The sequence below is a fragment of the Hermetia illucens genome, chromosome 1 (genome assembly GCF_905115235.1).
Source record: "Hermetia illucens chromosome 1, iHerIll2.2.curated.20191125, whole genome shotgun sequence".
NCBI classification, from domain to species: domain Eukaryota; kingdom Metazoa; phylum Arthropoda; class Insecta; order Diptera; family Stratiomyidae; genus Hermetia; species Hermetia illucens.
Genome location: NC_051849.1, coordinates 172,416,393 through 172,432,905, shown reverse-complemented (window position 1 = coordinate 172,432,905; position 16,513 = coordinate 172,416,393). Strand labels below are relative to the sequence as shown.

Here is a 16,513-nt window from a genome sequence, read left to right as displayed (position 1 = left end):
ATATTTTCACTAGTGAACATTACGATGAAATAATTATATAATGCAAAAATGGGTAAAATTAACGAATATATCTTTCCTTTCTCTCCCCGCGTCCTAAACCAAGAATTCAACTGGCTGAAAATTGAATAGACTATTAGGAATTTGTGGTTAGAACACAAGGCTATCGCACGAAAGGTCGCGGTTCAAATCTCTTTGGTGGCAGTGGAATTTGTATCGTGATCTTCCGTCGGATACCAGTCGACTCAGCTTTGAATGAGTACCTGAGTCAAATAAGGGTAATAATCTCGGTCGAGTGCAATGCTGACCACATTGCCTCCTACAGGCTATTCTGTAGTGTACTGTTACGGTCTTGAATGAAGTGCTCTAACACACTTCAAGGCCCTGATCCAATATGGGTTGTTGCGCCAACGATTATTATTATTATTAGGAATTTTTCCTTTCAGAAAAAAAAAAACTAAAGAAAATCCGGTACATATTTCCCGCTCATTTCCGGGCATTTATTTTCTCTTTTTTTAAGCCTGCCCTACTAAGCTAACAGAGTTCCACCTTCCGGCACGCATGCGAAACTTTTTGAATTGACATTTTAGACGTTTCATCTGCACTTCGCCGTTTTCTGTTTTCACCGGCTTCGCGTTTCTACTTGCGATTTTCTGACTTAGAAGATAATAAAGTGGTGTTTGGAGGAAATTCGTGCACGATGAGTGTTTCATTTGATGCACGCGAAGTTTTGACACATCTCAATGCCCTGGGTTATCGGAATATATCCGCAGAGCAGCTGAAGGAATTTATTAAAGGTTTGCGTTTTGCTAATATGCAGTGAATGACGGTTGGCATTAAGTAAATTTATTCCTTTCAGATTTGAAGAAACTTATCAAATATGAGAGTAGAATCGGTGCAGTTTTACACGCTCAACAATTCGAACTTGATGGCAACCGAAATGAGAAGGACGTTTTCAGCAAGCTCCATGAGAACCAAACCACTAGCATCAAAGCCAAATATGGCACTAGCGCTAAGAAGACAGAAACAAAACCTTCATCGCCATCCCGAAAAATAAAACCTCGGAACATCTTCAAAGAAAGCAACCAGATAAAGAATCCTCCAGGGGATATAAAGGAAACTAAAAGCAGACCGCAATCGGCCTCTACAACGGTCACAACAAATACGGAAAGACCGAAATCCGCTATGGACACTGGACGACGGCCTAAAACCCCGAAATCTTCACGAATTAGCAGATCAGCACGATCTTCAACGGATCAGAAAGAGAATCGAATGTGTAAGTGGCAAATGTGTTAAGAAGCAGCAGAAAACATGTTTTTTTTATTTCAACTTCTAGGGATTAGGCCTAAAATTCCGCACCCTCAACCGCCACGAACTAAGGATCCTGTACAGCTTTATCAGTTCTATCAACGAGAATGGGAGAGATTCAAACCTCAGTTGCCTGGCGAGAATGATCATTCTGAGCTGCGGTGGCAGATCAGACACAAATTAATGGGCGGAAGTTCATAGTAGAATTTTGCCCGTGAAGTGATAGTTGCTAGCTAATTTTTTTGTGATTTTAATATTAAGTATATTACGAAGAAAACTATGCTAAGAAACAATTTAGAGAAAACATAATGTTTTGTGCTTGAACATTTATGAGAATAGACAGTGTCATATGTTGAAGCTCAGTGTTCTGAATGAAGATGGAATCCAGCAGTGCACAAAGGTGAGTTATTTCCAATTCTGCCGATTTTACCGTTGTTGATTTGAAACGGGTCATTAAAGCGAGTTTCACGGCAGTGATTAACACCCAATGATTGAAGTTCCTGTCTGCCTTGCTCCTCACGGAACTTGAGCTCATTTCGTGGTAGTGCTCAATTCCTTGATCCTAAGTTTCATAAGTTATATACGGCACATCATCATCATGAAGAGCGCAACAATTTGTATCCGGTCTAGACCTGCCTTAGTAAGGTACTCCAGACATCCCGGCTTTGCGCTGAGGTCCATCAATTCGATATACCTAAAAGCTGCCTGTCGTCTTGGCCTACGCCTTTTTTCCACCATATATATTGCGCTTATAGACTTTTCGGGCTGGATCGTCACCGGATTTTATCCACAACTAGACGTTATGTAGGCTACGGAATAGTCCATGCTCCGTCTATCCTCTCAAACACGGCCAAGATTTCGAAATTTTTCTTGCCAAAATCCCAGGTCTCCGAGAAATACATGAGAACTGACAAGATCATTATCTTATATAATAAGAGCTTTGACCCTACAGTGAGATTTTCCAGCGGAGACATTTTTGTAAGCCGAAATAGGTTCTGCTGGCTGCCAACAACCGTGCGCGGATTTCATTATCGGTAGTGATTTTCGACCCTTGAGAAAATTATCAACGATCTTAAAGTTGTAGTCTCCTCTCCTTACTTCTCTTGGTTGAACAGTGCCATTTGATATTGTTGGTTTTTTCGTTTTTGGCTCTTGGCTCCATTAATGGGAAGCTCAGGGTGAAGGCAATTTGTACATCTTGGGTTGTTCTTCAATGGGGCTATCAGGCCTAGCAAGATAGCAGAGAATACCTTATAGATGGTACTCAGCAACGTGATACCTCTATAATTACTGCATTGCATGATATATTCCTTTTTATGAATGGGACAGATAACGCCTCGTTGGCGGCATTGACTCGCTGTCCCACACCTTGAGTATTATTTGATGAACTGCTTGGTGTAGTTGGTCGCGTCCATATTCAATCAGTTCGGCTATAATTCCATCCGCTCCTGACGACTTGTGATTTTTAAGCCAGTGGATTGCACGGACTGTTTCTTCGATGCAGGATTTGTCATCGTCTTCAGTTGCCGGGTCCTCCAACTCGCCGATATTTTGGTTGTTGAGCAGTTCATCAAAATACTCAATCCATCGCTCTAATATACCCATTCTGTCGAAAATCAGATTTCCCGCTTTGTCTTGGCAAGATGAGTATTGAGGTGTATAAGACTTCATCCTGCTGACTTGTTGGTAAAACTTCCGCGCCTGGTGCGGTTCCTCCCTGTACTTTTCTAGTTCACAGACTTGTTGGTTCTCCCAGGCTTCCTTTTTCCGTCTGTGAAGTCGCTTCTCCATTCGACGAAGTTTGGGATCTGTCTCTGGGTGGGCCCGCGTTCTTTGATAGTTCATCATTGCCCGGTATGCAGCATTCTTCCATTCCGTTGCTAGTTTACATTCATCGTCGAACCAGTCGTTCCGACTTATTTGCGGCTAGGGTCAAGTATGTTTGGGGGCATACCAATGATAAAGTTCTTCAGGTGGTTATGAAGATCATTTGTTGATGCTTCATCTCTAGGACCTTTGTTAGCTGCCGCAATACGTATCCATTTCTCCCTTATATGTGTAACGGAGGACTCTGTTATGGATGGCTTCAGTGTTCACTCTCACCTGATTGCCAAAAGAAATTCAAAGTGGTATTGTTATTGGAGCTTGCAGCACCATGCAAACGAGATAGTTGTCCGAGTCTATACTGGCCCTCCTATATGTTCTGACATTCGTCAAGGCTGAGAGGCGGGATTAGCACCTGGTCAATTTGGTAGAAAGTGGTCCCATCTGGAGACGCCTGTGTATGTTTGTGGACCGCTCTCCACGCAAACCAGGTATTTCCAACAACAATTTCATGCGATACTACTAGCTGGATAGTCTGTTGCCGATTGTCATTGCTAGTTTTGTACAAGCTAATGTATTGTCCGTAAACGGTCTCCGTCCCCATTTGACTGTTAAAATCTCCAAATATGATTTTGATATCATACCGTGGGCAGGCTTTGGGGGTTCGTTCTACCGTCTCATAAAAGATACCCTTCTCCGAGTCTGCAGTCTCCTCTGTAGGGGCCTTAATGAGGCTTATATTTTGAAATTTTTCTCGTGCATAGCCCTTATGTTTTCAAAGCCGATAACAGCAGGTTTCATTTTTTGGTTGACTAGGAAACCTACTTCGAGCACACGGCTTACTGGATGGCCACTATAATATATGGGCTTCAGAAAACCGGTTGCTGTCCAACGCATCTCTTTCAACTCTATTACATCAGCCCTATATTGGGACAGGGTATCGGCTAGCTGCTTGGCAGCTCCTTTTCTGTACAGGAAGCGCACGTTCCATGGGAAAATGCGCAAATCGTTGTTCTGCTTCTGTTGTCGTTTGACTGTTTAGCTGTCCGTCAGTCTCTCTTATTGAATTAAATCTTTCAAAAGTTGTTCAGAATATAACTAATATAATGTTCAAATTCGATTCAACCAATTAATTCTTACCACTAAAAAAAAATAAGTGAAAAAAGACCTATTAATGTGGTTTCCTCCTTTAATAAACTCAACAAGTATAAGTGAGAATCACAAAATCGTCGATACGCTCACCATCTTTGCTGCATGTATCCTCCATGGCACAGGTCCCTACTTTTGCTGCCATTACGATGAGGCCAACAAACAAGGAAATTAATACACATAATGGTAGTTTTTATATTCTTCTTTAGAAAATTCGCCCTTAAGGATTTTTTCTTTATAAACAACATAATCGGAGTCAGATTTTCAATTTAATAAACATTCAAGTTTTCCATATAGCAGTTGTCTTGTACATTGTCAACACAAAATGATCAAGTGGTGTCAAACTATTATCATGAAATTTGTTGTATTTGCTGAAAGACTAAAATCCTACGCTGGCAGGAGCTCCCCAGAAATGTCCTTTTTCTATTTTTAAGACTTCGATTAATTTTTATAGTAAGGTCATGAAACGTTAAAACTCTGAATATCCCAAAGAACTATTGCAATGTTGGCTTAACGATGGTGGATGGGTAGGTATCAGTGGCCGCTCCATGACTACTATGGCTCAAATATTCAGAGCTGACCTGTAGCATTTAGAAAGAAAAACAGCCGCTAATATCTAGTATTCACAACCTGCTTCTGGCTAGAGCTGGACAATCCCAAAGCAAATGCCTGTGGATTTCTTCCTATTCTATTCAACTTTGGCAATGCAAATTATAGGGTATGATGAGGCTAGCGGCATGGTTTATTTCAAATAATTTAGACAAAATCAATCAATCAACATAGCCAAGATTTCATTCAACTTAGTGTATTTCTCCAACACTAGTTTCTCCTTTCTGTGCTAGTATTTAAAATATTTGTTTTCCAGATTGACCATAAACATTTTGAGAATGCTTTATCCAAAGATCTTACGCCAACTCATTTGCTTTCTTCTCTGCATCGCTTTAATACGGTGAGCTCGAGAACTATCATTTATGTGGGCTTTTCTATCATCGAACCACAGTTACACAGTTAATACACGACCTATCGTTTTGGTGATTTTCTTTGAAATAACAAACCAGTAATTGGTAGAATCCTTTTAAAAACTTATTTTTTCGAAGTAACCATTCGATAGATTTGGAAAACTTAGCAGAAATCGATAGATCGTGTATTTTATATGAACTATCGCCCATAATTTCGGCTCTCGCTATCGTCGTAGGGCCACATAGAGATTTGCACATAGTCTATCATCATCATCAACGGCGCAACAACCGGTATCCGATCTAGGCCTGCCTTAATAAAGAACTCCAGATATCCCGGTTTTGCGCCGAGTTCCACCAATTCGATATCCCTAAAAGCTGTCTGGCGTCCTGACCTACACCATCGCTACATCTTAGGCAAGATCTGTCTCGTCTTCTTTTTCTACCATAGATATTGCCGTTATAGACTTTCCGGGCTGGATCGTCCTCATCCATACGGATCAAGTGACCCGTCCACCGTAACCGGATTTTATCCACGACTTCACGGTCATGGTACCGCTCATAGATTTCGTCGTTATGTAGGTTACGGAATCGTCCATCCTCATGTAGGGGGCTAAAAATTCTTCAGAGGATTCTTCTCTCGAACGCGGCTAAGAGTTCGCAGTTTTTTTTTTTTGCTAAGAACTCAGATCTCCGAGGAATACATAAGGACTGGTAAGATCATTGTTTTGTATAGTAAGAGCTTTGACCTTATGGTGAGACGTTTCGAGCGAAGCAGTTTTTGTAAGCTGAAATTGGCTCTGTAGGCAGCCAACAACCGTGCGCGGATTTCATCGTCATAGCTTGTATCGGTTGTGATTTTCTACCCTAGATAGGAGAAATTATCAACCGTTTCAAAGTTGTAGTCTCCTATCCATATTCTTCCTGTTTGACCAGTGCGGTTTGATGTTGTTGGTTGGTTGGTTTTCGATGCTGACGTTGCCACCATATACTTTGTCTTGCCTTCATTGATGTGCAGCTCAAGATCTCGCGCCGCCTGCTCGATCTGGATGAATGTAGTTTGTACGTCTCGGGTCGTTTTTCCCATGATGTCGATATCATCAGCATCGTAGACCGTTGTTGATGCCAAATGGTCTTGAGAGTGATCCTGCTGCTTTTATCTGGCCTCGCACATTGGTGGGTCAGCCTAGTCAGTCTTATCAATTTCATTGGGATACCGAATTCTCTCATGATTGTGATGTGATGCTGTAATAGGCGGCTTTAAACTCGATGAATAGATGGTGCAACTATTGTCCATATTCCAACAGATTTTCCATCGCTTGCCACAGAGAGAAAATGTGATCTATTGCTGATTTGCCTGGAGTGAAGCCTCTTTGGTATGGGTCAATGATGTTCTGGGCGTATGGGGCTATCCGGCCTAGCAAGATAGCGGAGAATATCTTATAGATGGTACTCAGCGACGTGATACCTGCCTCGTTGCCAATCATCAGGCATTGATTCGCTGTCCCATACCCTGAGCACAAGTTTGTGGCGCAGCAGGATTCACAGCATTCGAAATTTATTTTGAATGTTCGAATGCGAGCGGACAGATGACCCCACCGACGCTTTCCACTCAGTTTAGACCTCGCCACATGAGTGGAGAGCAGAGTGCCATGAGTGGACCGCAGAATGTCATATAAAGAAAAAATAATTACTAGACTTCTACCTACTACTGAGGATAACTACCCAAAAAAGAAATCGGCATTCGCACTCCGTTTACGATTTGAATTTTAAAAAGTTTTTATGAAATGTATTGATTTATGAATAGAACTTTGTTTTTTTTTTTTTAAATAAAATTAAGTTTAAATAAAATATAATTTATTAAATACTAAAAGTTGATGAACCACTTGGTATAACTGGTCGCCTCCATATTTAACTAATTCGGCTGTAATTCCATCGGCTCCCAGCGACTTATGATTTTTTAGTCCGTGCACTATTTCTCCTATACTTGGTGGTGGCAGTATTTGTTCGTCGTCTTTAGTGGGCGGGAACTCCAACTCGCCGATGTTCTGGTTGTTCAGTAGGTCATCAAAGTACTCAACCCATCGCTCCAATATGCCCATTCTGTCGGAAATCAGATTTCCCTCTTTGTCTCGGCAGGATGAGCATCGAGGTATATAAGGCTTCACCCTGCTGACTTGTTGGTAAAACTTCCGCGCCTGGTGCGGTTGCTCCCTGTACTTTTCTAGTTCACAGACTTGTTGGTTCTCCCAGGCTTCCTTTTTCCTTCCTTGAAGTCAATAGGAGGGTTAAATCCTTCTCGACTTTTGCAGGGCAGACTTCGCCATCTAAATTCAGCAGCTGGTAAGTAGTACGAGTAAATTCTACCTTTCACGGTTGCCAGTGGGACGTCGACTACGCGCGCCGAGAGACGTCTCTGTACTCGCCACTGAGTGTGGACGGTCAGTCAGAATCTCTATGGTAAGCTTGTGTCTCGAATCGTACCATCGGCTCGTACCTCCCTTTGGAATATACACACGCAGACCATTCTTGATCCACCGATTAACAATACTGTCCCATATCTTTGCCACAAGTCACTTGTTATCTTTTCGGCTGGTATTCCACTCTGCCCTGGTTGGAAAGCCCACAGGAAACTTCCTGTTGAAGCTCGGCTAGTGTGTGGCTTAATTAAGTATTCTTTGTTGGTCTTTCGAGATCCAAATGGCGAAACTTCGCAGCCAATGATTTTTAGAAACCGACATCGAATTCGCGTCTACTGCCATCAGACTTTTCAAAAGCAGTTTTTTCATGAGAAATAAATACTTTACTGCGCAGCTTACTGCACTTTTCTATCGTTTAGTGTCTCGTTGCTAGTGCTAAATATCTACGCTTAAATTACGAGTGGACTATATTGAAAAGCGCACTCCATTAGAAAAAGAATGGAAACGACATTCTTCCATCTTTTACCAAAGTAGTAAAGTAAAAAGTTCGCCAGACACCGCCTCAGAGAGATGCGTCTTCACATTTTTCTTCACTTAACCGGTTACCTGTCCAGAATTAATCCACCAGGTGTCTAAAACCTGTTGTCATGACAACCCGAGCGTAAACATAAATTGTCTGAGTAAACAAGTAAATTGGCCCTTCCAGAGATATTCTTGTTTTTTCGAAAAAAGATATAAATACCAGGCATGGATTGGGCTGAAGATTTGAAAATTTCAATTAGAAAGGTTTGTAAAATAAAAATATATCAATAAAGTGAAATTAACATATTAAATGATTTGCATTTTCTAGACCACCGCAAAGATGGGTCGTCGTGCTGGGCAGAAAAGCTTAAGCTCACAGAATAGTTCGGAGCGTGAAGAATCATTGGATATTGATTTCGATGTAGGATCTGATGGAGGAGGTCCTAGCAGTGATTCATTTCTTAAAAGTCCTCCAAAAGGAAAGAAGTCCGGAGGTTGGGCTGAATCGGGCCTCAAGTCGGGCAAGTAAATTAATGTTTATGGTAGAAATTCGGAGTCGAAATACTATAATGTTGATTATGTTTCAGAAACCGAGCAAATAAAAACTTAATTGAAGAGTAAGTTCATATAGTGAGTGCTTGAATATGGTGATATGATAAATACAAACAACTTTCAGGGAAAGATTTAGTTCGGCAGTTAACATCAACGATAATGACTTTTTGGACGATATACCAGTCATTCCGGATCTGGATGATATACAGGAAGAACTTCTAATGTCAACTGTCGTAGAAGCACCTTCGTAAATACCTAACCCCTCTCAATTATTCAAAAACTCTTAAAGAAATTATAATTTATTGCAGTGTCTCGGCGAATCGAACTGTGACTCTAAAAGAACTCAATTCAGATCTTTTGAAGCAGAGCGCGTTCTCTACTCTTGAGGATATAGATTTGGCTATTCTTACAAAGTGTTTGCAGTCACAAGCTCAACTTGATGAACCCGACGAGCCATGGGAATGGGAAAAGTTATTTACAGAAGTTTCAGCGGAAATTCATGTTGATAACAATACATCAGGAAAAAATGACACTTCAGAGGATGTTCAAACGCCTTTTGTTACATAAGTTAGTTATAAGTATATGGAAATAACAAACCAAGTAAGTTATTTTTTTTTTCATTGCGTCCAATCAAATTCTTGCGAACAATCGCTAAGTTAATAGTTTAAATCCCGATTGTACATGTGCATACATTGTGAATATCTTTAGAAATGAGGAGATGAGTAAAATCAAAGTAAAAGAACAATATAATCACTTCAAATTTGTAACAAATCTTGATGAATGCTTTGATCAGAACTTTTTCCCCCATATAGAACATTTGAGAAATTTGTACAGAGAGTTACATAAAGTTGATAACGTAACTATCATAAGGTTTCGCTCTACTGTTAAAAAATCGAGGTTACCATTGGCTCGGTTCAGCATCATAGGCCAGTAGTTGGGTGGACTTGAAGATGGTAGTGCCTCTCACATTCACTTCATCGTTGTGGGTCAGTTTTAAGGTCTGAGGATGTATGTTAGAATATTCCTTTGCCTTAGGGCGCATGATGAAAGGCCTCCAGGTGATCTTGGCTGTGTTTAGTATGGCTGAGCTTTTTCAACAAAAAAAATTGACTTGAAAAATTTATTAAAAAAATCCTTTATCAATTCCTAAAATGTACCAGATGTACAAGCTTAATCCGTTGTTTTTTGTTTCAAGAAAAACACGTTTTTTTTATAGGAACCAAAGAAAACTTTATCCAAAATGCTGGCCCTTGCTATTTACACATTTTTTCCACCTCTCGGGTAATTTATGGGTACCATGCCAACAAAATTGTTGATCTTTCGAGGCAAATCACGCCATCAAGCCATTTTCGGACGTTTGCGTAAGAATCGGAATGTTGCCAAGCGAGCGAGTGGCCCATCGGCGAAAACAGATAATAGTCGGATGGGGCCAGGTTTGCTGAATAAGCGGGGTGGGGTAGTATCTCCCAGTTGAGCGTTTCTAAGTAGTTTCGAACTTTTTTCGATGTGTACGACGGAGCATTATCATGGAGGAAAATCAGCTTTTCATGTCTGTCTTAATATTGCGGCCGTTTTTCATTCAGAGCACGATGCAATTTGATGAGTTGTTGGTGATAACGGTGGGCATCAACAGTTTTACCAGGTTTCAACAGTTCATAGACAATACGCTGCTGATCCCACCAAACGCACAGCAGCGTCTTCCGTCCGAAGCGATTTCGTTTTGCAGAAGATGTCGCTGGCCTCAACCCACGATTTTTTTCGTTAAGGATTCTCAAAATAAATCCATTTTATGTCGCCAGTCACAATCCGATGCAAAAACATCTTTTTTTTGTGTCTGGCAAACAAGATTTCGCATTTGTTTTGGCGCCGCTCCATCCCGCCGTTCAATTCATGCGGCACTCATTTTCCGATTTTTTGAACCTTACCCATTGCACGTAGACGCAAGGAAACGGCTTGTTGAGAGACACTTAATTGTTTGGTGAGCATTTTCTGCGTTTGAATATCGTCCTCGTCCAAAAGAGCCTCCAATTCGTGGTCCTTAACTTTCCCGGGCCGATTTTCACGGTCCTTGTCGCTCAGATAGAAATCGCTATCTTTGAATCGACGGAACCATTCTCGGTACGTTGTTTCCGATAGAGCATTGTCGGCATAGGTCTCCACAAGCATTCGATGCAATTCAGTGGCTGATATCTTCAAATTGAAGCAAAAAAACAGAGCCTCCCGCAAATGCTTCTTTCCGGGAGCAAAACTGGACATGATTATTGAAGAGAAAAAAATATGTTTTTACATGAAATTGCTGATGATATGCACTGACATTTGTTGACAAATGTCGAACTAAACAAAAATAGGGCGTGGTCATAGCAGCTTGATATGCTCACTGATGCGATCTGTGAGCAAACAGCGGATTTAAGCTTGTACACCTGGTACTTCACTAGATAATTAAATGAAGAAGATACAGTTAAATTTTCACATCCATTGGATGAACACTCTTTCGAGTTCTATTGTTCGCCGATTTCGAAAACGTGGTTTCGAGAAAAACGCATTTAAAGACGCCATAACTTTTCGAAGAGCGCAATGCTGACCACATTGCCTCCTAGTGTACCGTTACGGTCTTGAATGAAGTGCTCTAATACACTTCAAGGCCCTGATCCAACATGGATTGTTGCGCCAACGATTATTATTATTATTATAACTTTTCGAAATCATAATAATATTAATTAACTTCACTCTATTATCCCAGAATCATACCAATTGTATGATTTCTTCCTTCCACAACCATATTTTGACATTTGGTTGGATATCCTTTTTATGAAATTACCGCAAAACATCGTCGGTATATAGAGACCACAAATTTTCCGCATACAGTCTTCTGATTCTGCTTTCACCCCTACTCGATGACTGCCCAAAATTGTTGCAAAGTGGTTAATTTCAGTGTCATAACTCCCCGCTTAATTATTGCCCATGAATTTTCTGTTAGATTTAAAACCGGGCTTTATACAGGCCAGTCCATAGTTGAAATACCCTCATCCTTGAGCCCTTTGTGTAGAAATCCTGACTTATATGGCGCATTGTCTTGCTGGAAAGTTGCCTTTGAATAAACTGATAACGGGAGGTTTCCAGGAATGCTAGAAGGTGTTTTGACAGCAAATTCCGGTTGGCTAAACCTTTAAGTTTCCCCTTGCCCTTGACTATAAGCCTGGCTCCATGTTGGCTGAAATAACTCCACATCATAACACTAGCGCCACCAAAGTTCACCGGCTTCCTGGTGTATCTATGATCCGACTCCTTATTGGGAGGACGCAGGGAGCAGATAAGTTCTGCTATCAGGACCGGATAAGTTCAACTTTGGTTCGTCACTGCAAATCATTGAATCCCAAAAGGAAAGAGGAGTGTCAATACGGCTCGTGACGAAGGCTAGCCGTTTTTTCTGGTTACTATATGTAACTTTTGGTTTTTTTCAGTCTTTGATATCCTCTGAGGTTGTAAAAGAAAGGTAGTCCCGCAGAATGTTCAAATTACCGTCCGTCCGGTTACTACACCATACCATGAAGATTTTTGAACGCTTTCTTGACAACCGTATTCGCAAAATCGTTGAAATAACCGTGAATCGAACCGGATTTATCAAGAACTGTGGAACTCATGGATCTAGAGAAAGCGTTTGATCGTGTGCCACACGAACTCATCTGGTATGCTCTACGACAACATTTAGTGCCAGAAAAACTCTTGCGCTGGGTTCAATTGCTCTACCATGTTCCGAAAAGAAAAGTTCGAAGTATGGCGGGTGTATCAAAACCGTTTCGTGTCTCTGTTGGTATTCATCAAGGAATCGCTCTCTCACCATTCCGCTTTATTCTTGTTATAGACACCGTTACACGGGATATCCAACGGTCAGCGCTCTATACACTGCTTTATGCAGATGATGTTTTCCTAGCATCCATTAACAAAAATGATCTCGAGCAACTTGTCCAAAAATGGAATGATCGCCTCATGCAATACGGTCTCAGATTGAATCTGAATAAGACTGAATTTTTGACGACCGATCCCTATGAAACAGGCATAATCACTGTCAGCAGCTCAGTGAACTGAGTGATTTAAATACTTCGGGTCAACGCTATCAGCCAATGGAGAACTGCGCTATGAAATTGCTTCATGCGTTAACGCAATCTGGATGAAGTGGCGTTCCACAGCTGGTGTAGAATTTAAAATTTACAGCAATGTCGTCCGTCCTGTCGCTCTCTATGGGTTTGAGTGTTGGCAGACTATAAAAAACAATGAACGGCCTCTTGCGGTAACGGAGACGAAGATGTTGCATTGTACTAGTGGCGTGACACGTTTTGATCACATCCGAAATGAGGATATCCGCGATCGATTTGGAGTTGCACCGATCGTGGAAAAACTACGAGAGAGGTGTCTTGGATCGTATGGTCACGTAATTCGCGCTAGAGAGAATTCACTTGCCAAGATTGGTCTGAACATCGAAGTCAATGGTAAAAGATCAAAAGGCAGGCCGAAATAACGGTGGCTTGATATGCTGGATGGGGATTTAAAAGCCGCGAGATTGCATCCAGATCAGGCATTTGATAGGGCCAAATAGCGAATCCAATCACAATGAGCCGACCCCGCTTGTGAACGGGGCAAAGGCAGAAGAAAAAGAAAGCCATCCTCTGAGGTTGTTCTGCAAAAGTCGCTGTCTGATGGTTCTGGCAGAAATATTTACACCATAATCTTTATGCATTATGGCTCTTGTTTGCGTGGAAGAAGCGAAAAAGTCGTATAATGATTGTCGAACTACTAGAGATTATTCGCTTTCTGTGGTGTTTCCTGGCCCATAATGTCTTGAATCGACAAAACTCTTATGTTCCTGGTTGTGTTTAATCGCGTTTTGAACTTCTTTGCGTGAACACCCTATGGACCTATGGGCAATTTTATTAATATTTTTCTCATGTGTATAGATGCTCCAGATCATTCGCCTTTCTTCCTCCGTAGAACACTTCTTGCGTCCCATTTTGATTCTTTTGTATGATTTTTCACTTGAAATTATGTTTTTCTAACTTCCAACAAAAACAAAACACTTTTAAAACTTTCACACTCGCAAAATTTTCACAATCAACAGGGTGTGCTAATTAAAACGCAAAAAGCGAGCTCATGCCGCTATTATTTTTTATCAAGCAAATGAAAACCAAAAAGGAGGAATTTTCTAGTGGTTTGCATTGCTTAAATAGATGACTCCTATACTACATAATAAAAAATTATTTGCCAAAAGCAGCATTTTGAATATTAACGAAGGTGTGCTAATTAGTTTGCCAGCGCTGTATTCCTTGCTCCAACATTTCAAGGTGTTCGAGTCGCTAAGGACGCTATACTAGCTATATTTAAAGATTCCAAAAAATATTAAGTCGACCGTTTAACTTTTAAAGTAAATACTATTTTCTGGGTTAATTTTCTACCTTTGCTATATGCCCATAACGGCATAAATAAGTAAATTGGGACTTTGAGTTTCACAGAGTTTCCCTGGACTGGTACAATATTTTTGGGTCAGCGATTCTTATTTTTCTTTGTATGGAAACATGGAAATGTATGAAATTCGTTTAAAAAGTAAGAAACGCCGAATTTAATATGCTCAGAATTGCTTGAAGGTTTTCCTTTTGAAAAGCTGGTTTCAGTGTGCACTTTCTTTTTATATATTTTTTTATAAAGATGACAAAATGATCAAGAAAAGCAAAATACAGTTTGTTTATTCGTTATTACTTAAATTATTTTTTTTTTCAGCATCAGAAAAGTAAAAAATTGAAAATTCTTGATTCATAAAACAGAGGCGACTGCATTCGTAAATTCACTTCATATAAACTTTACTACGCGAGAGTGCGTGTGATCACGTCGGCGGTTGGAGCAGAAGAGAGATGCGGTCCTTCTGTCTCCAAACAACGGGACTCCCTCACCGCTGGCTCTCCACCCTCGTAGTGAGTTGTTAATCCTGCTGTGCCACAAACTTTCTAATTTCGCAGCACTCACGAACGTTCGTCACAAAAGCGCATTTTTTTTATTAATCAACAAAAGAAATTTATATTCCAATATACATATAGCTGGGGCCATAATTTCTGACAGGTTTTGCGCATATAAAATATCTCATTCACACATGTAGTACTACTATCTCGGCCATCACGAATGAAGGAAAACCTCAGACAAATTTTGCTTAGCATACAGGTTTTCCCGAACAGAACGTTTGCGTTTCCTGACTCGATTTGCATTACAATATTATATGAAAGAATATTCCAATATCTGCTTATTAGCAAATATCAAAACATTTCACATTCAAAGAAGTATCTATTTGATCAAATCTATGTTACGATGATAATAATTTTCTACCATAATAGCGGGGAAGACTTTTATTTTTTCGGGTTCTATTATGGTTTAATTCTATTTTACCTATCAATAATGACAATACAAAAGGCAATTACAATTCAATTGAAAGTGATTAGTATCTACATGTACATTACAATGAGCCGTCTATTCTATAATCAAATACAAAACAAAAAAATAATTGCATGGAGCCAGCCTTGAACACAGATTTCGTATTCACTAAACCACTTTTATTTCTATAATAAACTCAAAGAAGCTTTGGAAACTGGAGACAAGAACCATCTAGCAAAGAAATCAACCGAGGCTTTATACTTTTACGTTGGTTATAATTCGTGGGTACACATTTTCCAGATTGTTGGCTCATAAGCAAAACCGAAATGTTCACCCTCGGAGGTGTGTGTCTTCTGTTTGTGATGGCACGTAACTGGACATTGATCGCTTTAAACCGTTCTTAGTGTTTGCAGATCTGCTCAGTGGCATCCGTCACACTCTAATAGCTCCTTGGCAGATTAGGCATGGATCATGGGCGTGGACTCCCGCTGCACGGCGACGGGTCGGACGCACGGTTCTGTCACCATTTCCACTGGTGACCGAGGCCACGCACTGCTCCAGGTCTGCCGCCTTTCAAAATTTCATAGTTAAGTAAATTCAAGTAGCTTAGCTTCGGATTTCCGTACTTAGATTGTTCAGAACACTTCCACAGACGTGGCACTGCCGAGCAGTATGCCCATCTTTTTGTTTTAGATTCGTTTAGTTTAGATTTTAGTGTTCATCTTATAGACAGTAGGCATAACCGTCCTTTTGGGTTTTATCTTTTGTATTAACACTTTACCGACCGGAAGCCTAATTTTTCGTCGCCAACGCGTTTCGACCAGTAGCATGTTAATCGGCTTTTTATCACTAACGTTTATGCGTCGACCTATTAACCGGTTACCATGGCGATAAAGAATTTGCTATTTAGTATTGAGGGTCGATTGCTTAATTGCGTCACCTGCTTTGTAGTCTCCCACATCTTCATACAGTCTCAAAATATTGTATTTACCCTCCGCGATAAACGAACAAACATAGGATTGGAGGATTTTATTTAAACTATTTATCAGATTGTCCTGACAATTATTCAGGAAGCAATAATGGTGGTGAAAGTGATGGCAGCGATATGATGATTCGAAATCGAGCTTCTGTATTGCCACTAAGAGATATTAAGGGGGTCATCCCGTGTGTCGGGTTTGAGAAATCGATTTTTTTGCATGAATTGTATCTATATATAGTGGAGAATATGTGGGCAAAAGGATTTTCCGATATTCCGAGTCGTTCAGAAATTACAGTGTTAAACAGGTAAGGAGTTTACAGCCGCGGCTAGAGTACTCGATGAGAAAGAGCATCGAATCTTTTTTTACCTGTTAGTTTTTTACCTGAGCCTTATAA

The 16,513-nt window shown here is 40.5% G+C and overlaps 2 protein-coding genes across 2 annotated transcripts; both read left to right on the top strand.

Annotated features, from left to right (window-relative positions):
* The first annotated feature begins 592 nt into the window (after window positions 1–592).
* On the top strand, window positions 593–1,662 carry LOC119661497. Its single transcript, XM_038070863.1, has 3 exons — window positions 593–794; window positions 857–1,273; window positions 1,334–1,662. Exons 1-3 carry the CDS (start codon window positions 698–700, stop codon window positions 1,504–1,506), a joined length of 687 nt encoding a protein of 228 aa, XP_037926791.1. The 5' UTR covers window positions 593–697; the 3' UTR covers window positions 1,507–1,662.
* A 6,619-nt stretch (window positions 1,663–8,281) lies between these two features.
* Window positions 8,282–9,456, top strand: LOC119661378 (intraflagellar transport protein 43 homolog). The gene is made up of 5 exons (XM_038070697.1): window positions 8,282–8,440; window positions 8,505–8,701; window positions 8,764–8,793; window positions 8,853–8,975; window positions 9,037–9,456. The coding sequence occupies exons 1-5, from the start codon at window positions 8,402–8,404 to the stop codon at window positions 9,293–9,295; spliced, it is 648 nt and encodes a 215-aa protein (XP_037926625.1). The 5' UTR covers window positions 8,282–8,401; the 3' UTR covers window positions 9,296–9,456.
* Window positions 9,457–16,513: the final 7,057 nt, after the last annotated feature.

Bases quoted from the DNA above. Each gene is read 5' to 3' on its own strand.
- LOC119661497 (XM_038070863.1), top strand. From the start codon at position 698: ATGAGTGTTTCATTTGATGCACGCGAAGTTTTGACACATCTCAATGCC. The intron at 795-856 runs GTTTGCGTTTTG...TATTCCTTTCAG, and splicing joins GCTGAAGGAATTTATTAAAG to ATTTGAAGAAACTTATCAAA. The intron at 1,274-1,333 runs GTAAGTGGCAAA...TTCAACTTCTAG, and splicing joins TCAGAAAGAGAATCGAATGT to GGATTAGGCCTAAAATTCCG.
- LOC119661378 (XM_038070697.1), top strand. From the start codon at position 8,402: ATGGATTGGGCTGAAGATTTGAAAATTTCAATTAGAAAG. The intron at 8,441-8,504 runs GTTTGTAAAATA...TGCATTTTCTAG, and splicing joins TGAAAATTTCAATTAGAAAG to ACCACCGCAAAGATGGGTCG. The intron at 8,702-8,763 runs GTAAATTAATGT...ATTATGTTTCAG, and splicing joins TCGGGCCTCAAGTCGGGCAA to AAACCGAGCAAATAAAAACT.